Below are 23525 nucleotides of genomic sequence, written 5' to 3' on the forward strand. Positions count from 1 at the left end.
GCTTCTTTCAGACTTTATCAGAGTTCAAAATGCGTTTTCTCTTTTACTGTAAACTAATAAGAAGCTTTTAGTCACGTGCCGACCGCTTTGAGATGAAGGGAAGGAAGCTCTGATGGGGAGGAAGTGAAGCTGGAATAAGCCCCAAATGAGACCGCTACACTGTAAAAAGAATCTAGTTTATGCTTCATTATCAGGCACCAGCTGCGGTCCCCAGACAGGTGCTCCTGACAATAGAAATACAACTAAAGCCACTGTATGTAACCTTAAAAAATAGACTTTGGTTGTGTTTATTGCACTGAAAAACTTGAATGCATCCTTAGTGTGAGCGGGCTTGCATCTCCCTAAACCTGACTCTTATTTGGCCTCGTCCTGCTTGTTTCAATGGAAATGTTGTTCTTTTGGCTTGAAATGTATCTATCTCCATGGAGAATGTCCCAAAGTATGGTTTTAACTTTCTATTTCCACTGAATCATGCAGGTGACATGCCAGCTCCAGAAAGTTACACACTGTACTTTTAAAATGAAAACAGCTTGAATTTATAACCTTAAAACGGTGGTGCCTATTTTTGTTCAAGTATGATTTTTATTGGTCCCACACATAAAATTAAAATGTGAAAAACAGAACTGGTTAATTTTGAATGGTTTTGCAGTGGTCCAAACATAATATTAATTTTTCTAACACATACCGACCATCCTAATTATTCACTGCAATGAGTTTATAAGCACTTTTCTCAATAATACGCTTATAATTAGATGCAGACAGTACAGCGCTGATTTATTTTGAGAGCTGCTTTTACAATACTGGGACCACATTTTGCTCAACTACATGGAAATAAATCACATGTAGCCACTTTATTACTGTGAATTCATGCCATTTAAACTCATCTAGCGAATAATAAACATGTCTTTATTCTGAGTGGCTGTGCATCAGTGGGGCTGTGAGACATGACTTACACTGACAACTCTCTCTCTCCCTGGCTCGACGCTCTAATTCGACTGCTACATGTGCCCTGTTATATTGTGAGACCTACGTCACTGCTCACGCTATCACTTTCGGGCCAATTCTTTCACCGTACAAAAACGTTAAACTGCTCAAGTTCTCAGACAGACGGAGAGGATTCTGTCTTTTACTGTTGGGTAGACTTATATTGAGCACTGCGAATGCGCCATAAACGTCCATTTGAAAGTGCAAAAAGTGGTTGGCAAAATTGACAAAAATGTGAAATTCTATATTTTTTGGGATTATACCAATGGCAGTATTAAGACAATTAATCAGAAATGTGTAAAATGCGCTTGTAAATGTCTTGTTGAGGTTCAAGTATTGCACAAAACTTGAATAGACAGAAGAAAGTATCATGTTTTTAATGTTTTAAATGGATGGACCATGCTTGTTTCATTTGGCTAATCCACCTGTTAATCACGCACATTTAAAGATTTAGTATCGAAGAAGTGCACTCTGGGTCCCTGGCAACAGTGGCATATGACATCCTGTGCTAACTTTACCTTGAAAATACCTATGAGCCTCTAGCCTTCAACCATGCACACAGCTATTTTATTTATTTTTTTACCAGAGATGGGTATTATTCAGTTACATTTACTCAAATACATATAAAGATGCATTATGTAACTTTGACGTAGGGTCCTCTGCCTTCCTGTGTGCATGGAAATGGTACTGCTTTGCCTGGAATGTTCCACTGTATGGCATTAAAGTCATCTATCACCATGAAGACAAACAGGAGAAGCCAAGCCACCTGGTTGACTTAAAGCCTGGCCAGGTCTGTGGAGAGGCGACCCTGTTGACAGTAACAATGTATGTTTAATTAATATATGCAAGAAATGCCATAAGCTCCAGTCAATGACATCTCCATGGGCACAGGTGGCAGACTCTCTACCAGAAAAGTTACATAGTGCACCTTTATTTATTTTTTTTAATGTACTTCTTGGAGTAATAGCAGATGCCAAACTTTGTACTTCTATTTGAGTAATATTATTTTAAAGTAACAATCCTACTTGAATACAACATCTGGATACTCTCCTCTATAGAATGAAAACTAAGATTTCAAATGTAGTTTACTCAAGGCAAAGTGTATTTTGTTTGCAGATGATACCAGTCTGTACTGCTCAGGAAGAGACTTAGATCAACTTCTGGATACAGTGGAAAATGAGCTCAAAATAATTAAGAAATGGTTTGATATTAACAAACTATCACTTAACTTAAGTAAAACCAAATATATACTCTTTGGGAATAGACAAATTTCCAAACAAATTAAAATAAAAATTAATGATATAGAAATAAAAAGAGTGTATGAAACAAAATTTTTAGGTATCACCATCGATAGTAAAATAAGCTGGAAAGTACATATAAATAATGTAAAAACAAAAATATCAAAAACTATTGCTGTAATGTATAAAATGAAAACTATTTTAAATCAAAAATCACTGTTTATATTATATTGTTCTCTTTTCCTTCCATACCTTAATTATTGTGTGGAAATATGGGGGAACAATTATAAATCCAACATGAATCCTCTATTTTTACTTCAAAAGAAAGTGATTAGGATTGTCAATCAGGCAGAATATTATGCATCCACCAACCCACTCTTTATTAAACTAAAAACATTAAAACTAAACAATCTGGTTGAATTTAATACAGCAGTTGTTATGTATAAGGCCCATAACCACATGCTTCCACACTGTATCCAGGAGCTGTTTAGACCTAGAGAGAGTCGCTATAATCTGAGGGGAATTGGCATCTTCCAAACAACTATGGCAAGAACTACAAAAAAATCTATGTGCATCTCAGTTACAGGGGTTAACTTATGGAATCATTTGGACAATGAATTAAAAAGCTGCACATCAATCAAAGTATTTAAGAAAATGTATAAATTAAAAATTCTAGAAAAATATAGAGCAATAGTATAACTGTTACTATGACAACTGAACTGAACATTAAAGAACATAGTATAAACTTTGTCTACTACATAATATGAATTATGTAATAGGAAAACTAAATAGTAATAATAATAATTTTGATGATTAAAAATAACATCTATGATCAGGATAAAAAAGGACTACTAACGATTATTATATATACAAATATAAATCCAGAGGTAACTGTAAGAATATAAAAACAAATGTATTTCTTTTGTTGTATACTGTATGTTTTTCTTTAGATGTGGAATTAGGCAGGCATAAATAAGCTTTGCTTCAGCCTATGCCTTTCAGACACAATGAACAAATTCTATATATGTGTATGTGACTGTGACAATGTTTTATTTATTTTCTGTGTGTGTCTGAATAAACTAACTAACTAACAAAGGAGAACAAAAAGTGTATTTTCAAAAATGCATAGTTATATGAAACTTTTCCATGTATCTGTATTTGTATTTCTGAATTTCATTTTCAGAAGTAGGTCACAGAAGTGTTTAAGCCCCATGGTAAATATCTTTAGTCACAGTGAAAGTGCGCGTCTCCATCAGCAGCAACACAACTCTGGTTTATGTTACTACAGCTCATCATTTGCCCTCACAGCGAGAGGTCCATAACAGTTTTAGGATCTAGTTCAAAGTAACAGTTCAAATGAGACTCTTTAGTTCACTCCAAATCAATATTAAATGACATTTGGAGTTTGTGCTTGACAAAAAAAGACTCATTTTATTTCTGTAGCACATTTACAACAACAACAGTTGCCTAAAGTGCTTCACAAAGTGCTTCACATGTATGTATTAATGATAAAAAACAGTATAACAATGAGCATTAAGATAAGTACATATATAAATACTACAAATGTACAAACAAATGTTTAAAGGGCTCATATTACATTATTTTCTGATCCTTGTTATGATGTTGTTTCCTCATCACAAACATACCCGGAGTTCTGTTTTGTTTCATTCACACATGTGTAACACATAAAAACTGCATTATTAGGCTGAGTTCTCTCAAACAGTAAAACACTCTGTTCCACCTTATGATGTCATGTGGTAATACAGGAAGTGCTCCACTGTGTTTTTAAACTCCATACAACTTAAAAGGTAAAAGGGAACTTGAAATTTACTATTAGGTGACATCACAAGGGGGGACAGAGCATTTTGAGCTTTGGAGATGTACACAGACTAATAAACCAGGATTACTCAAACGTGTGAATGAAACACAACTCCAGGTTTGTTTTTGTTGAGGCCACAACATTATAACATGGCTTAAAGCTCACAAGAGTCCATTTTGTGTAGTGTAGGACCTTTAAATTGTTGTAAATGTCAAACCAAAGAAATGTGCCTTGAGAGCAGATTTAAAGACTTTACAAGGGAGCAGTTCTGATGTGCAGAGCTAAATTTCTACAGTTTCGGGGCAGCCACAGCAAAGGCCACATCACCTCAGTTCTCAGTTGAAATCTGAGCACATTTAATAAATGTAGTAGTAGTTTTGACCTTGCTGTTGTGTGTTTCTGACCTCACTGATCTGTATATAAAATGTAGAAAGTACATTGATGCTCACACACCCATCTATAAAAAAAACAGTATAAAAAATGGAAAAGCAATTGCACTACTGTATTCCAAATAGTCCTCCATATTGTACCTTTAAATAGATTTAGTTTCCATATTGTTTCTTATTAAATAATTGTTGTGTCTTGTGTTTTCTCTCTGCAGCAGCCCAGCAGCCTTACACCATGTGCTTCCGGGTCAAGTTTTACCCCCACGAACCAATGAAAATCAAAGAGGAGCTCACCAGGTACTGCTGAACCCACTCCAGTCTGTGTGACGTGATGTGACAGAGACACTGCTGGTGGTGATGTGGGTCGCCTTTCACTGTTCTTGAAGTAAAATTGTGATCGTGTGAATGTGTTCGTGAATGGGTGAGTGGTTCCTTGTTGTAAAGCGCTTTGAGTGCCTTGAAGGTAGAAAAGCGCTATAGAAAAAAAAATGTGACCATTGTGATAGATGTTTTAAAAGTAGGAACAACTTCAGGAGCAATAACATTTGAGAGAAGAATGAAATATGAACTGGTGATCTAATGCAAGAATCCCAGACTCTGGGCTCTAAGCTCTGGGCACAACGGCAGCTGGCTCCTACCAGTCAGAGGGAGGGTCTACAAAGCCATTTCCGTTGTAATCTAATATCTATGAGGTTTTTGTAGAGTCATGCTAAAATGAATAAATATTTAAAGATCAGACAGTGGACAGGGAGCTGAGGGTGGATGTCACTGACATTTTAAACACTACACAAACCAGAGGACACATCTGCATTTAGAAATCTGTGTCTTAATGCTAATGCTAACTTTTATTAAAAAATGAAATCTAACATAACAATATAATTAAAACTACTTGATTATTTGTAGGTGGACAAATTCCAGTCTGTGGCATTATTTAAATTAGCATTAAAGCTCCTATATATTACACAATATCGACCCTTGTACGCTTTAGACAACGTTATATTGTTGTTAGCTCGTCAAAAACACATCTGGAGTTGTCCATCCATCCATCCATCCATTTTCTTCCGCTTATCCGGGGCCGGGTCGCGGGGGCAGCAGTCTAAGCAGGGACTCCCAGACTTCCCTCACCCCGGACACGTCCAACAGCTCCTCCGGCGGGACCCCAAGGCGTTCCCAGGCCAGCAGAGAGACATAGTCCCTCCAGCGTGTCCTGGGTCTTCCCCGGGGTCTCCTCCCGGTGGGACATGCCCAGAACACCTCCCTAGGGAGGTGTCCAGGAGGCATCCTGAGCAGATGCCCGAACCACCTCAACTGGTTCTTCTCGACGTGTAGGAGCAGCGGCTGTACTCCGAGCTCCTCCTGTGTGACCGAGCTCCTCACCCTATCCCTAAGGGTGCGCCTGGCCACCCTACAGAGGAAACCCATTTCAGCCGCTTGTCCTTTCGGTCATTACTCAGAGCTCATGACCATAGGTGAGGGTAGGAACGTAGATTGACCGGTAAATCGAGAGCTTCGCCTTCCGGCTCAGCTCCTTCTTCACCACAACGGACCGATACAGCGACCGCATCACTGCAGACGCTGCCACGATCCGCCTGTCAATCTCACGCTCCATCCTTCCCTCACTCGTGAACAAGACCCCGAGATACTTGAACTCCTCCACTTGGGGCAGAGGCTCATCACCCACCCGGAGAGGGCAAACCACCTTTTTCCAGTTGAGAACCATGGCCTCGGATTTGGAGGAGCTGATTCTCATCCCAGCCACTTCACGCTCGGCTGCAAAAAGCCCCAGTGCCTGCTGCAGGTCCTGGCTCGAAGAAGCCATCAGGACAACATCATCTGCAAACAACAGAGATGAAATCCTGTGGTTCCCGAATCAGACCCCCTCCGGCCCCTGGCTGCGCCTAGAAATTCTGTCCATAAATATAATGAACAGAACCGGTGACAAAGGGCAGCCCTGGCGGAGTCCAACATGCACCGGGAACAGGTCTGACTTACTGCCGGCAATGCGAACACAGCTCCTGCTCCGGTCATACAGGGACCGGACAGCCCTTAGCAAAGGGCCCCGGACCCCATACTCCCGGAGCATCCCCCAAAGGACACCACGAGGGACACGGTCGAATGCCTTCTCCAGATCCACAAAACACATGTGGACTGGTTGGGCAAACTCCCATGAACCCTGGAGGACCCGATGGAGAGTATAAAGCTGGTCCAGTGTTCCGCGACCAGGACGAAAACCACACTGCTCCTCCTGAATCCAAGGTTCGACTATCGGTGGAGTTGTGTTTTGTTTCATTCACACATCTTAGCAATGCTGTATTATTAAGGTGTTTTCATCTCCAAAGCTCAACATGCTTTGTTCCATCTTGTGATGTCATGAAGCAGTAGTTTTCAAGTTAACAGCTACCTTTTACCTTTTGTTCAGTCGGGATTGACCATTCCATTGCTAAAATTATCCAAATGATTCTAGTGAAAGTGTATGGAGTTTAAAAACACAGTGGATCACTTCCTGTATTACCACATGACATCACAAAGTGGAACACAGTGTTTTCAGTTTGAGAGAAGAACTCCTCAAACTCAAATGTGCAAGGTTTGTGTGTTAAACTTGTGTGAATGAAACAAACACAACTCTGGGTATGCTTTTTGCTGAGAAAATAACATTATAACATAGATCAGAAAATAGCATAATATGGGACTTTTAACATTAGGCCTGACACACAAACATCTTTATAAACATAGAAGTTTCCTCCTGTCAAGTTTTGAGAGTAATAGTTTTGAGAGCTTTTGCCATGCCCCCGTTTTAGTCGACTAATCCATCAGCAGGACGTGTCTTTGAATCTAATCTACCCATGTCTGAGCACAAATGCAGTGGGATCTTGTGCTTTGGTTCAGCCTCTGCTTAAAGGGGAAGCCCGAGGGGTGTCCCAGGAGCCTCAGAGAAGGACAAAGGCTTTAAAAGGTCACATTATTTTAGCTCTTATACAGGACAATGCTTCCAACTGCTGCCTCATAAATAACCCAGACCTCCTGTTTCCTCTCAAACAAACCTGTGAAAAACACATCCGTAACCATGGCAACAGGTGTCCCCAGTTTAACCCACAGCAACACCTCATCTCCATGGATACGCAAGGTGCACTATGTAACCTTTTCTAGTGGAGGTGCACTTACTTGCCTGTATGGAGGTGTTATTGCTTTGCCTGAAATGTTCCACAGTATGGTATTAAACTTACCTATCACGCAGTTATTCAATTACAGGCAGTTCTTGGTGATGTGGCTGCACCTGCATGTGCATCAGTTGAATGCTATACTGAGGAACATTCCAGGCAAAGCAGTTTATTGCTTAGTTTATGTTTTAAAATCTAGATTCAGGTCAGAATGCATATTTTAAACTCCAGTAGAATCACTGAAACATCTAAGGTTGCATTTTGACATTGTCCAAAATAGTCCTGGTAGCTCATAGTATCAGCTCCTACACTGTGACAGTATGGTACCTGTCATACCTGTCACCTGACCTCTTATCGCTATGGCAACACCATACTCAGAAGGAGCGACCAGTCACAATAAACAGTAGTAAAGTTTGATCTAATCTATGTCATTTTGTCCAGTTGACAGAATTCAATTTTCTTTTGCAATGAAGCCTACCTGGACGACAGGGATTATACAGACGTCCTTGTACAACATCTTTCTATTATGACAAGGGCTGGGACAAGTCGTAAATCTCACTGGACAAAATGCTGGTTACACAAGAATGAGAAGAAGAAAAACATTTTGTTCCTATTTTTCATATCATAACCATAGACTGTATATATAAATAGACATAGCTAACCTGCTAGCTGCTGCGTTCCAAATAGGAAGTGAGCTTTGACTCCAATTCATTTTCTATTGAAAAGCTGTTGCCCCTCTCTCTGTAACTGCTGCTGTGAGGTTTGTCATTTTGGTCTTAAAATGTTTGCAATAAACTGCTCTACATGATGCTGGTATTTTTATTTTGCTATTCTTTTCATAAATGAAGATACAGACATAACAGACAAATTAGATGCCTCCCTGAGGTCGCTCCTGCTAGTGTCAGAAACAGGTTTGATTGACAGCATTGCAAAGCGCCAGCTCCCTCCTAATCCAGCAGTGCAGGTGGGACGGAGCTTTATCTTCAACAGCCTTGCTCTGGATTGGCCCTTTGGTTGCTATGATACTTACGGTCAGAATTCCACACAAAAATCCCATGACTTTCAGAACATGTTTATAGCGGTCTGAACTACTTCTTTCTGTAGAAAGAAATTATATCGTTGAAATAGTTGCACCAATGGAAACCCAATGTCTGTGTTTGTGTTTGTGTGTGCCTGTGTTTGTGTTTGCAGATATCTTTTGTACCTCCAGTTGAAGAGGGACATCTATCATGGCCGCCTCCTCTGCCCTTTTGCTGATGCTGCCTATCTTGGAGCCTGTATAATACAGGGTGAGTGTTACACACATCGGGCATAGGCAAGTGTGTTCATATATAATAACATTTGTCCCAGTGCAAATATTATATATTGTAGTAGCAGTTTCAGCTGTTTCAGTATAAATGGGGCCCAAATGTTCAAAGGTAAAAATGACATTAATTCTTCCAAAATTAAATGAAAAAAAAAGGTTTGCGAGCTTGATAGAGGTCAATTTGGTTTGAATGTGGTAGCTAAAGTACAGCGGCATGGTGGCATGGTGGCACAGTGGCTAGCTTCTTGCCTCACAGCAGTATTTTTTTAATAATATTGAATAAAGCAGAATAGATATATTTTCTTGTATAAAGATACAAGATCCTTAAGATAAAAGAACTGCCGTTACACGGCACCTGCTTGATTAATATTGCACAGTAAAACCTCTATCTTAGCCAGTGCTTTAACATGAATACCCCCTTGACCTGCTCTCCATTTAAACAAGTACAAATCCTTTTATTATCCTTATTCCTCTCCCCTCTGATATCTCAGTCTTCTCTTCCTATCCCTCAGACTGCTGCTATAATCTTGTGTTACAGAGCCAAGCACGAGCCTTGGGAAAACCACTAGACTGAGTTCTGCCTAATTAGAGGGAACGTTTAATATGGAGCCACTCAATTTTGATAGGGATTAACTATGGAAGCCAGCTGAGTCTCTGATTGGCTCTCGTCCCCAGAGACCAGTGCATGATTGGCTGAATAATCCTGTATATCAGCGTCTCATTGGCTGCTCTGTTAACGAGGGCAGGTCCCACTTTGTCACACAGCTAATTATACTGATAGAGATTATGGTGTAATTAAACTCCAGGCAAGTTTGGAGGTCAACTTTGTCATAATTGTCATGAAATATCGAGATTAAGTTATATTGTTTTAAATGTATGTCATGTTTTTTATGCTATAGAATCCTACAAAACGCATGAAGGTCGGGCTGTTCAAGTACTCCTCCAGTCAGTTTCAAAATCAGTATACAAAAACTATTGCATTTTCAAACTTTTAAAACTTGCATCACAAAACATTATTTAAAGCATCTGTACCTGATATTCCTCATGTATTTAACTACAGATATATGGTAAAAGCAGTTCCTTGGATCAAAATGAGACCACTGTGTGCACTCTGCATCGAATTATAAAGAGTTTTATCCTAGAACCAGGAAGTAATGCTAGTGCACTGTTATCATGCTAGTTTTTGTTTGCTTTACAGTGCAGGCAAAAATCAGCTCAGTCACATTTCTACAGATCTGACATTTATCGTAGTCCAGTGGTGTCACCTGCTTGTCTCCATGGTGAAAGAGTTGAATGACATATGTAGAACAATCCAGACAATGAAGGCAACAATAACACAATAAGTGAAAAAGTGCAGCTTTAAGGATAATTAATACATGTGTTATTTCTCTACATGTGAATTTTTAACTGTACAAAAATCATAGTTTCAATTAATCATTACTTATATGTTTATATTTCATCCATAGTCAAGCAGCCTCACATGAAAGATGTAAATGTCTACCTTCTTTCATGACCTTGTATGCAGTAGTATTCTTCCTCTGAGTATTAACTGTCCTCTCCATTCTCTTGTAGCGGAGCTGGGGGATTATGACCCGGAGGAGCATCCTTCAGATTACATCAGAGACTTCAGACTTTTCCCCAAACAGTCACTGAAGCTGGAGCGTAAGATCATGGACATCCACAAGACTGAACTCAGGTAAAGATCATAGACACCCCACCAAAGTAAGAAATACAAAGACTATCAGTAATATTATCTACACTATAAACGGATGGGGCTTTTCTGTGTGGAGTTGTCTGATTTCCTTGGCCAGGCCAAGTCAAGACCACACATTTTTACTTTACAAAGACATGTAGTCTGGTACGTATACTGTCTCAATGAATTACTATGGGTGTGACTGACAAGTGGATTTCATAGAAACGGTTCATTATTTTTGTCAGAGAAAAGTGCATTATATTTGTCAGTACATTTTGCCTTTTACCGAGAGCTATTCCAGACTGATAAATGTGTTACACATGTCAACCTAGCGTCACAAAAGTTAACTAGTGGACCTTTAACCTTGCAGTGTATTGCGACGCATGATGAATGTGCTTTGTTTCAAGAGTGTGAGTGTTTGTGGTGACACGCAGACCATCACTCTTCTGAAGCAGCACTTAAACTGATGAGAACAGAAAACCAAACATGACAAAATTGAAATGTAAAGAGCACTACAGCAAATGACACTGATCAAAATACACATTATACAGTTTTCTTGTTTGCACTCTCCACTAGTCCTCAGGTAGGGTTTTGTGACAAGTGGATGTCATTAAGTGCTAAATAATATGTAATTGCTATATTGACAGTTGGTTCACCATTTGAGGAAATGACTATGTTACTAAATGTGTTTAGAACTTGTATCATCAAATAAATCCCATGTTTCTCTGCAGGGGGCAGTGTGCAGCACTCGCAGAACTGAACATGGTGCAGAGAGCCCAGAGCCTGGAGACCTACGGAGTGGACCCTCATCCCTGCAAGGTAACAACTGACAGAGGAACAATAGAGAATATATAACAGGAAAATTAGCCACTTTAATAGCCATGATTTCAGATGGAGGACAGGGGTCTATGTAACTCTATGGGAGATTCACTGTCTTTGAAAGAAATATCCAAAAGTCCACAAATATTTGTCATATTTGGCTGGCTCCACAAACTTGTCATATTACTCTTATGGCTTAAGTCCTTTCAACTGACAACTATCACGTCTTTGGGGTTGAATATTATGTCCCAATCTGTTACTGGCCTGCTGATCTAAGCATTTTAGAGTATCAGCTTGTGTTCGGATCAGGCCAATACAACACTGCAGGCTAAATTCACCATGGAATACTAAATTGTGTAACTGATTTAAAATTTAGAAGATTGGTATCAGGATGATTGGATGGATTGGATCTGTTTTGGATTGGGAAACAAAAAACTGCATCAGGACATCGCTATTGAATAATGACACTTTCTGAAGCTTTTGTGAAAACATAATTTGACGTTCATTTATACAGACAGAGAAAACATTGAACTTTGTGTCAGTTTTTGTTTCATGTGGATAGGCTTAGAGATATTACTGCCTGAGCAGTCAGTGCCTTCTACAGTAAGCTGTCATGTTTTTTTTGACACAAATAGATAGATATAGAATACCACTGTCTGATTGGTTAGTCTGCTGGTAAATCACACCCCGAAATGTAAAATGTAAATTGTTAAGCTTTGTTAAAGCGTGTGGTTCTGGTTTGCCAGGTAAGAGATATTAACCTTGAACCAGGTCAACAGTTCTGACCTGTCCTGCTCAGTTTAAACTATAGGGATTCTAGGATGTTGTGATGTAACATGAACAAACCACTAAAGACCCACGTAGTTTTGTATAATCCTCTTGAATTACTGCAGCTGCTCTTGTGTTAATGTGAAAGGAAACTCGAGACAGGTCATGCACTTAAAATGGTATCCAATCCAGGTTTGTTCAGTCTATCAAACTTAGTAATTACCTGGTAAAAATGGCTAATGCCTACAGTTATATTTTTTAGTCAGTTATATATTTGAATTTACAATATTCATAATAAAGAATTATTCTGTAGATTTGTCCTGTGGCGTCGGTCCAGACCTCATCATGCAGGGACAACTTGTAATCAAATCAAAACATACAAAGTGGATTAACAAGAGGAAAGAAAAGGGCAGCCAAAATAGTTCACATGCTGAAACTGGACTAATATAAACTCAGATCAAGATTCATATGTTTTAAGCATTTAACGTTAATGTTTAACGCTAGCAGGAGTGATCTTGGGGAAAGAAGGCACTTGATTTATCTTGATTTACAGACACAATAGCGAAATGAAAATACCAGGATCATGTAGAGCGGGTTAATACGAACATTTTAAGACCAAAATGACAAGCCTGACAGCAGAAGTTACGGACAGAGGGGCAGAGAACAGGCTTTCAGTAGAAAGTGAATTGGAGCCAATAGGGACGGGAGCGTGCCTAAGCTCACTTCCTATTTGGTTGTGGCGGCTAGCAGGTTAGCTATGTCCATTTATGTATGCAGTGCAGTCTAAGTTTTTCTTTACATTTGCCAAAAACAGTAAAATGTTATAAGTCATTTGTAGACTTAGTGTGCCTTTTAAGTTAAACAGAGTAAAACTGGGGAATCACAGGAACCTTACGAGATTTCGGAGCTGTGACGTGATAGTTATAACAGAAAGTATGTCTTATTTGTACTTGTACTACACTTGTACTACACTTGTATATATGTGTCTGCAGGATTTTACAGGGTCCACGGCGTTTCTGGGATTCACAGCCACTGGATTTGTGGTGTTCCAGGGAAACAAGAGGATCCACCTGCTCAAATGGTATACACCAACATTTTTAGTTCCTAATTCCACTGTGAATAAGTCGATAAGTGACAAAAGATTTATGTTGATAGTATGAAATAATTTGTGTTTCTTGCACTGGTCCTTCAGATATGATTTTGTTTTTCTAATTTCTGGGTTTATATTTTGAAAATACCAGATTTTGTGCATCATTTGATGTTTTGTTTTCCCCATTACATTAACTTCAAATTATAATTATAGTTACTCTTACTTGGGTAGTTTCTCCAAATACTTTTTTATACTTATTCATTTCTTGGATCACTACTTTGTACTTCTGCTTGAGTAATATTATTTTTAAGTAATGGTACTCTTACTTACACATTTTGGCTACTTTACCACTTTTGGTCAAAGGGTCAGATTTTTGGGAAATAACTGGTGATGTTTTTATATAGCGCTTTTCCACTTTCAAGGCACTTAGAACACTTTACATCAAGGAACCACTCACCCATACACACATTCACATTCATACACACCAGTGCACGCAGACACTGGGGGACACTGAAATTGCACTGCCAACCTGTAGGCCTGTGGCTCTGACCTCTCAACTAATGATGGTTTTATGTCGAGAGCAGGATTCAAACTGTCAACCTTTGGATCAGTGGATAAACACTCCACCAACCAAGCTACTCTCTCCCCAGATTTATTTATTTGATCATTATTAAAGACACAAGTGCAAACATATGATCCATTGCTATTCAATTTCATATATATTTCCTATTAAATTCTATGTCATGTTTCTTACCCCAATTTGAAACTACCTGTTATATAAAAAAGGCCTCTAGCTAACATTTCAGCTCTAATTCCTCCGGACACTGTTCACAGAAATTCCCTTATCTGCTCTTTGTCGTCAGTTGTGGTCTAAATATATTCCAGTCTGAACACAGAAACTGTTCTCCTCAGGGCTGACGTCAGCAAGCTCAAGTTTGAGGGAAAGACCTTCTACGTCATCGGGATTCAGAAAGAGGTAAGAGACAGGACCAGCCTTCAGCATCATAGCTCCTGATGTTAATTTATGGAGCCACTTGTAGGACCACCTCTCATCTTACGTCTAACCTGCTGCAGTTACAGATAAGGCAGTATTGCCTGTCCTCACTCATTCTGATTAAAATAACTCAGTGTAGTGTTTTAATCATACAATGTAATGATTGATTTTTACATGCATATACATACCTCAGTGTGTTTTTACCTGCTTGGGAAAAAAACAAAAAGACTTGTAGCCTTCTGGTGTAAGAAAATGTGCCAAATTTATTCTGGTTGTTTATTTTCTAAACACAAGGGCTACTGTAGGCCGTAACCCATGCCAAAACAAGAGTAAAACAACAGCAGGCCCAACTCACTAGAGCCAGTCTCCAAAACACACCATTAACTGACCAATACAACCTTCACATCAACATGTTGGCATAGCAACCAAGTGTCACATACAAAAGCAGTTACAATGACAACAACATATAAATAGTCACAAGAACAACTAAAGGTATCAACTCTTAACTAAACACAAAATATCAGATCATTACAGTAGTAAGAAATATATCTACGAACAACCAAAACAGGCACACTAAAATCTAAATTATTATCTGATTTCTGATCCTTCAGGATTACTTAAGTGACACCCACACAATCGCTGCTAACTTGGGCAGTACCTGGTGGACTAAACAAGAGAGTGAGGTGGGAGGAGGGACGGGGTCTGGAGGGATAAGAACAGTGTGATTGGTCTGACAGGTATCCAAACTCCGCCTCTGCATCCAGGTGTTTGCTCAGAAACACCTGTCTGTAACCAAGGCAGTGTGTCTGATGTCACATAGTACTTGAAATTGCAGTACACACTGCGCACACACAGTTTTTGACTGTTTTTGAACACAAAACTGTGCATTTACCTAGTTTGCACAAATAAAGCTCAAACGGGCACATAACAGTAGCTACAATGCTATTAGTTGTAGTTGTAGTAGTAGTTTAGTAGCAAGCAGCGTCACCCATAGTCTGTGCTGTTTTATATCTGCTCACTTCAGTAGAATGTATCACAATTAAAATCCATAAATGTATATCAATGAGTTACATTTATGAAACACACTTTGTCACTTCACTTGTGTTATATTTAGAGCTAAATCCATGATCAAGGCCCGTCGCATCATGTTCAAGTCACAGTAATTCCCTTGTTGCCATGTCAGACATAATTAAAATGTCATTCTTCTTCAAAACATTCACGCCCACTTTTATTTGAGTCTAGCTTCATATTTTAATTTGCAGAGGTGGGTAGTACTCAGTTAAATTTATTTGAGTAATTTTTTAAAGGAATTGTGCTTTTTAGAGTACTTTTCTAGCAGCATAGGTTTTAAGTAACGGTACTCTTGCTTGAGTAAAGGTTTTAGCTCCTCTTCCCACTGTGAGTAAATCTACAAGTGACAAACGCTTCATGTCGAGAGTATGAAATGATTTGAGCGTTTGTCTTTTTTTTTTACAGATATCATTTGTCTCATTTTTGTATCTCTTCTTTGAAAACACCAGATTTTGTGCATTATTTAATGTTTTGTCCTTCAAATTAAACTAACTTTAAGTTATAAATCAGATGTTACATCCTGACAGTTATTCTTTAAGTTACTCTTACTTGATTATTGGTTTTCCAAGTACTTTTCACTCTTACCTGAGTCATTTTTTGGACCACTAGTTTGTATTTCTACTTGACTAATACTATTTTGAAGTAACGTTACTCTTACTTGTGTACTATTTCTGGCTGCTCTACCCACCTCTGATAATTTGCACTTGCTTCTGTCTGGACTTTCAGCTGAAGAAACACTTTTACTGTTTTTGTCTTTTCTTTTGTTTAACACATAGTCATCACAGGTGAGTAGCACAAGCTTTACTTGTAAGGAATAGAACCCCCAACCTGGTGCCTTCCCCTGCAGCCAACCCATTATACTACATACTATGTGTCTGTATGCATTATTAAATTTTTATTTTGTTGTTTTGATGTTTTATTTTTTGTTTTGTTTATTTTGTCAAGTTCATATAGATTTCTGTAAATTTAGCTTCACGTAAATAAAATAAACTTAAAAATCTGTCATTCCTCCTCCCACCTGTTAAGTGTGTTTTCTGCCTGTTTACATGTGTCACTGATGGTTTTAGTGTCTCTGGGAAAAGGCTCTGCATGTGTCACTTTTGTACTAAACCAGATGTCCCACTTTGAACGGATGATATTATGTGATTTTTATTTGCCTGACACAGACTCTCACTGCCATAGTGTTCCAACCCCCACCTCTCACTCACACACTTTCACATACTTAAAGTGCATTTGGCATAGAAGTATTACCTAAATATTTACAATACTAAACTTATCTCAACTGTTTTAAGTATCTTACTGACCTCATTCTTGTCAAGCATCTGTCGATCACTGTCCTGACCCATTGATGCACTCACTCTTTGTCTGTTTTTTTTTTTAATCATTGAATCAGTGTTTCTAATAAATGACAAAAATAATGTATATTTTGGGGTCAATATTTATCATTTTCTTTGTACTGGTACTGAACGTGCTTTTATTTCTGTACTGCAATGTAGAAGGTTGAATTATATATTACTTCAGCATTATATCACACTTTTGTTGTGGTGACAGATCTATCGACACAACAAGTGTAGACTTGTGTCCTTGACCAGTTGATGCCAAAGTAGTTGTCAGACAAATCAAGATTTGATTTAAACACACTTACTTCATATCTTTTGACAGTATTGTTTATGAAATCATACATAAAATTCTCAGTTTGTATAACTTTGACACAACCACTCACTGCCCTAGACACTTAACTCAAAGAGATGCATGTTTGTTTTTTGTGATCATCCAAAGTGGGACTATTTCTAGTATAGAGTAATCTCCACAGTATATCCTAGTACCACACATGGCCACAGCTGCACATGTGTGTTTAGATCATATGTAGATTATCCCTCATAAAACACAAGAGGCTGTGCAGAGCGCAGACTCAGCACTGGGAGTAAACTGCATTTTATGAACACTGTAAATCTGTAAAGAGTGAACCTCATCATTCAAAGGCTGTGTGTATGTGTATGTATACGGCACTATTTATAGAGCCGGGTCTATGGGCGTTTCCATGTTACTGTAACTCATTCCCATTTTATTGACCTCTGTTCCTCCTCCTATGCCCTTATACCTGATATTTATATTTATCACACTTAAAGTAGATGATTGCATTTCAACTAATACTGACATTTTAAATAAAATTAATTGAATTTAATTAAATTAAAATATATTTGGTCACCTTTTAAACCATTAAAGACTTTTATGATGAGGAGTCCCCCACCTGCTTGTCTCTATGACTGCTGTCTGGAATGTTCTGTAGTATGACATTAAACATATCTATCTTGCATTTATTCAACACTTTTTTCTAAAAAAAAAAAAAAAAAAGATATAGGTTTAATGCCATACTGTGGAACATTCCAGGCAAAGCAATAACATCTCCATGGAGACAAGCAAGTGGTGGTCGCTCCACCAGAAAAGTTCCAGAGCTTTAAACATTTTTTTAGAACAACATAAGATAACTCGTTGTGAAAATGGTGACATAGTATGTTTATTTAGGGTCAAGAGTTCATTCTCATGCAGTAATGGGACTTGGGTGAGCTTTCTGCACAACCTCTCTTGATCAGGCATTTAATCTGGACCAGGATCATGTTTTATTCAGGCATATCACATTTCATATTCTCCTCTTTCTATCTCTGTCTTTGTAGAAGAAATTAGTGCTGACGTTCCACACCTCAACTCCAGCCGCCTGCAAACATCTGTGGAAGTGTGGGGTGGAGAACCAGGCCTTTTACAAGTGAGTCTGGTACAAATAAACGCAAGAGCTTACAGGGAACAGAAGAGACATGGGTCAAACAGCATCTGCATACAAAATGAGACAACCTTTATTTGTCCAACAATATGGAAATTTAGGTGATTTATACAATATTTTGCTTTAAAATTATTAAATGCTATGGCAATGCTGTTATTTTTTAGCATCACTCTGAAACGCATGGTTAATCTAAGAATCCAAAATCCAATCTTCATTTCTGTTTGTTAGGTTTTGTGTTGACAGTTGCCTTTAGCAGTGTTCTTAAATAACTACACTCAGAGGAGACACAGCTGATCGCTTCAAGGCTATTTGAAAGTCATAACTTCCTGTCAACACTGTCTACGAAATTTACACATTTTTTTTGAGTGGCTGGGGCTCAGTAGGAACCACAAGGTCAGTAACTAGTCTAATTTAGGGTTGTCAAAAGTAAAGAAAATCTGATACTAATCGAAACTGCTCATTTGAAGTATCAATACTAAAACATTCACTCACATTCACAGGACAGAAATGAACCTTTCGTGTAGAAGAGCTTTAGAATTATCACAGTATCAGAGCAAGAATAAGACTTGTATATGCCCCTGGACCACTATGGAACCTACAGGATGACAGAGGAATTACACAGATATAAGGCCACACGGTAATATAAAAGAAAGTACTATGAATGTTGTAATGTTGAAAATCGTATTATATTGTCTAAAGAAAGGGGAAAAAAATGTATCATTGTGGTATCGGTATGGGGTATCGAGTCTGTTCCTTAGTATCAAAATCGAGGTAGGATTAGGGGTTAGGGACAACACTAATCAAATGATTCACTTTTACTGCATTACTAAAACGTGAGAGAGACTACATTATCTCCGGTCACACCCTCTGTAGCGCTAATCAAATCAAATGCTAAAGAGCAGCATGACAGAACAAACACGGATACACATTTCCATACATGCTAACCCCGATGCAAATGATGTTTACATACTCTACCTTTAAATGACTTGAATCCAGATAATTGATTTTATGGTTTAGCTAGTACATCTCAGTTTAAGCAATAACAATATCCTGTATACTATGCAAAAGCTGCTAACCCTGTAGTTTAGACCTCTATGAACATGGATGGGATTCCTATATTCATTTGAGCAGTTCATATTTGTGTCTTTCCTCCAGTGTTGACGGTTTTGAAGTTCAAATCACAAATCCAACTGCATTACTAATTATAAAAATCGCAGTTTTCTCCAAAATCATTCAGCCCGTATTGTAATAAATATGTGAATTTTGTGGTGTGATGTTTTGTCTTTTTGTTTCAGATGTGCAAAGTCCAGCCAGATCAAGACAGTCTCCAGCAGTAACATCTTCTTTAAAGGGAGCCGCTTCAGATACAGGTACGAAAAGGCTAACCACAGTTTAACAACATTATGAAAGTTAATAGTTAGCTAGAGGTCTATATTCATGTTTATTGTCTATTTAACTCTGGTACAATGGATCAAATCGCGACATGAACCCTTTTTAAATACACAGATTTTTTTTATCAATCCAGCAGCCCACAATATTGGTGGCTTGTTCACCATATTACAATATATCAGAACAGGAACATTTTTTCAATGGCCCTGTATCTGATTTTTACTATCTTAAACATGAAAAACAGAACTAGTTCATTTTAAACCATTTGCAGTGGTCCAAAGTTATTTTCACTCACTTACCTTATACACTCAGAGTATCCTAATTATTCATTTCAGAGCAGTGTGGATGTCGTCACAGTAAAGCTAACAGCAGCTACCATGCTAGTGCACACATCCTGGTTCCTGGTCTAACAATAAAATGCTTTATAATTAGATGCAGACAGTACAAAGCAGACATATTTTGACCTTAAGATGGTTATACAATAAATCTGTTCTCAGGCAAGACACATTTTGCTCAATTGCATGGGAAAAATCAGGACACGACCTTTAATTGTTGCCTCTTGTCCACCCATCACTACTGCCTGAACACCTGTGTCCTTGGTATTTAGTTAACGCTAGTTTAATAACAAACTGTTGGAGTCATGTAGCTATTTTCAGTCTCACTAATGGAGGGTCTGATCTGCTCCCGGAAACGGGCTGCTCAAGGCTCCACCACTGCACTGTGTAATCTGATGAGAAACACATTTGTCTCCATGTAATTACTGTCTCTATACATTTCCCTGTTGTTTTTTTTCAGGAGATGACTAATATACTGACAATGTTGATTTTATTGTGTTCTGTTTTTCTAGTGGAAGAGTAGCCAAGGAGGTGATAGAGGCCAGCTCAAAGATTCAAAGAGACCCACCCGAGGTCTACAGGTAAAGAGCAAGAGAACACATGCACTGCAAAAAATTACATCTCAAACCTTGCTTAAAGAGGGAGTATTGTGCAAAATGTATTTTTTTAAGAAAGATTCCCTCATCAAAAACATGACTCAAGTGGCCGTCCATGTTTGTTTGAGTATTTTAACTCTCCTGAGCCCTATTTGAACCCCCCTTTGAATTCTCTGTAAATATACAAAATCATAATACGAAAATGTACACAACTTGACTGATTGACTGTTATGTGCAGTAGTTTCATTAGCAAGATGCACGGTGATTGTGTTGTGATAGCGCTGTAAAGAGGGAGTGACTTAGCTTGGGGAGCAAACATTAATACATTATTTTTGGTGAATATAGCATTTTCAAAACAATAAAAGGTAACATGGTGATCTAATTATGTTATGTGTTAAGTATAATACCCCCTTTTTTAAATCACTTGAATCAAAATTTTTATTTCAATTTTAGTAGTTTTGACCAAAATATATTTAATTGTTTATGTGATGTACAATATTTCACTGGTTTCTGAGAGGTTTCAAGACATTTTAAATTAAAGTGAGAAAATAAATGTACCTCACTGGCTAATAATTTGGCTTAAAAATAATGTACTGAAACCAGTCAGAAACATTTTGAAACAAGCAAAATATTTTATATCCACTAAGAAATATCTTACCCCGTCAAAACTACTGACCTTAAGATAACTATTCTGAATTCAATTAGTTTTTACTCATCAAGAATTACATTTTTTGCAATGTGATATTGGTTTTCATTTGCAAATAAATAAAAGCTGAAATGTTGATTTGTACATATGGCTGCCATGTTTGTTTTTATAAGAACTCCTAGCGAGACTAATGAGTAAAATTAGAAATAGAAGAGCAATTCTGCCAAAAATATCTGAATGTTTACACAATGTTGCAATAATTTATTTTATTTACATTTTGTTATTATTGTTACGAAACCAAAAAAATCATATATTTGACCATCCCATTTCGTGTTGTATTTCAGAGCTCATTTTGGACAGAGCCGAAGCTTCAACTCTCTGAGCCATAAAAACCTCATAATGAACATGGAGCCTCTGGTGCCAGCTCTGCCCTCACCGAGCGAATACGAGGAGGCCGCTCCAGACACCAGTGAGTACAAGTACAATTACGCTTTAGTAATTCTGTTTTGAAGTAACCGTTTTCTCACTTGAGTAAATGTGTTGGTTTCTCCTCCCACTGTGAGTGACATAAGAAGTGACTGAAAGTTTAGGTTTAAGCAGTAGTAGAGGACTTGGACTCCATGGGCCCAAACAGCACAATTTTAGATTTTTCTTCGTTAAGACACAGGAAGTTTTGGGCCAACCGAGCTTTGACGTCACCTAGACGATTCAGACCAGGTGTCGGTGGGCCTTTGTCATCCTTAGAAAATGGAAAGTAAATTTGTCAAAGAGATATAAGATGTTATGTTTCTTACATACAATTACAGTACAATACAATACATACAGTATGGCATTAAACTCATCTATCTCTATGGAAACAAGCAAGTAATGTCACAAGGCCAAGTTATAGGCGAGATCTGCAGAGAGGCTCTCACCAAAAGAACGCCTGTTTTTTTGTTTTTTTTAAGCTATGAAAACACCTGTAATTGAATGAATGCTCGATAGCAAAGTAACAGCAGTAACAACAACAACCTCCAAAGAGACTATAAGCACCTTTAAGGACAAAACATAACCATGACACATTTAAAATTTCCACTTTTCCTTTTGCTTACATTTTATTTTGGCCTTTGTAGTTTTGCTTTTTCCCATTTGCTTCTCATCACTTGAACACAGCCTAGAGAATGTATCTGCTAGCATAGCTCTGTGTGGCTGGTTTCTGCTCCACTGAACCTTAAAATGGACCATAGATTTAATATGGACTTTATGTAGTGTAACACGACTGTGAAATTTCTCAATCCATAAGCAGAAAAAGAGGAAATGAAACAGTTTTTGCTTACACACGATGCAGTTACTAATGCAGATTTCAATGTCCTCGGCCCTGTTAATGAAGTCCTCATTATAGTTGTTTATGTTTTGTAAGCATGGACAAGGCTTGAGGCGAGAACTCTAGATATGTTTTTGTCCTGTTTAATATTGTTCCCATTAAGAGTCAATGGACCAGTGAAATACATGGGCATACTTTTTGTTTTATTTTCAATGTTGAGGCTTATTACACTAAAAGCTGAGATGTATGTCAGTGTCCAATGAAGACCAAGAATACACTGGAGGGACTATGTCTCTTGACTGGCCTGGGAACGCCCTTGAATTAATTGGTCACTTATTTTAGAACAAAATCAAACTTCTCTCACTCTAGGTTAACACTTCATTTTGAGGTAGTCTACAGTCTACAAGTCCCCTGTCATATTATTTTTGATTTTTTTTCTTCAAAAACAAACACCAATGCAGAGGTGTTCAAAGGTTTAGTATTTTAAAAGGACCAGATAAGCCATATTATCTCCAAAATGGCTGATATTGACACACAAGAAAACGTGCTGCGGACCCCTGTATATACATAATACATAACGCTTTTAGGTGGTCGATGTTTCCCATGTTGTTTTATTGTGACAAACTGCTGAGTTTACACTTGAAAAATGCTCAAAGTGTGTCATGAATTAATAATTACTGAACCTCAGAGAAAAACCCATTAGTTCTATTACTCCCTCCAAGTATTACCATGATCTAACGCTGCAACTAACTTCTATTTTAGCAGTTGTCTAGTCAACAAATTAATTTTTATTTAAAACTTGCTGCATGACTTTTCTGGTGAGGGGTCTGTCACCTGCTTGTCTCCATGGACCTAGATATCTTCCAGAGTATGGCATTAAGCATATCTGTCTTTCACTTATTCAATCACAGGTGTAATTGCTCAAAAACACCTTGAAATATGAAAGATGCATTGCTATTTTGAGCGGGGTTGCCTCTCCACACATCTGACATGTAACTTAGCCTCCCTAGAGGGAGGGAGGCTACCATCAGTCAAATAAGGATTTAACTACCATCTTGTCCTTTGCTTGATTTAAATTCATAGTAAGTATTGGTATAATGCCCTTGTAATATCATAGAACATAATGCTGATATAGGATCCAGCAGTGAAGC

General features: G+C 38.0%; 1 protein-coding gene across 1 annotated transcript in view; it reads left to right on the forward strand.

Annotated features, from left to right (window-relative positions):
* The window catches only part of frmd3 (FERM domain containing 3), a 69062-nt gene that overhangs the window by 30796 nt on the left and 14741 nt on the right, over positions 1 to 23525 (forward strand). The window contains exons 4-13 of the mRNA XM_033972591.2: positions 4646 to 4724; positions 8777 to 8874; positions 10464 to 10587; positions 11316 to 11403; positions 13164 to 13252; positions 14174 to 14237; positions 18002 to 18090; positions 19401 to 19475; positions 20342 to 20410; positions 21416 to 21540. Of these exons, the coding sequence (XP_033828482.2) occupies positions 4646 to 4724; positions 8777 to 8874; positions 10464 to 10587; positions 11316 to 11403; positions 13164 to 13252; positions 14174 to 14237; positions 18002 to 18090; positions 19401 to 19475; positions 20342 to 20410; positions 21416 to 21540 (900 nt within the window). The remainder of the gene's footprint in view (positions 1 to 4645; positions 4725 to 8776; positions 8875 to 10463; positions 10588 to 11315; positions 11404 to 13163; positions 13253 to 14173; positions 14238 to 18001; positions 18091 to 19400; positions 19476 to 20341; positions 20411 to 21415; positions 21541 to 23525) is intronic.

The sequence above is a fragment of the Periophthalmus magnuspinnatus genome, chromosome 9, assembly GCF_009829125.3.
Source record: "Periophthalmus magnuspinnatus isolate fPerMag1 chromosome 9, fPerMag1.2.pri, whole genome shotgun sequence".
NCBI lineage: Eukaryota > Metazoa > Chordata > Actinopteri > Gobiiformes > Gobiidae > Periophthalmus > Periophthalmus magnuspinnatus.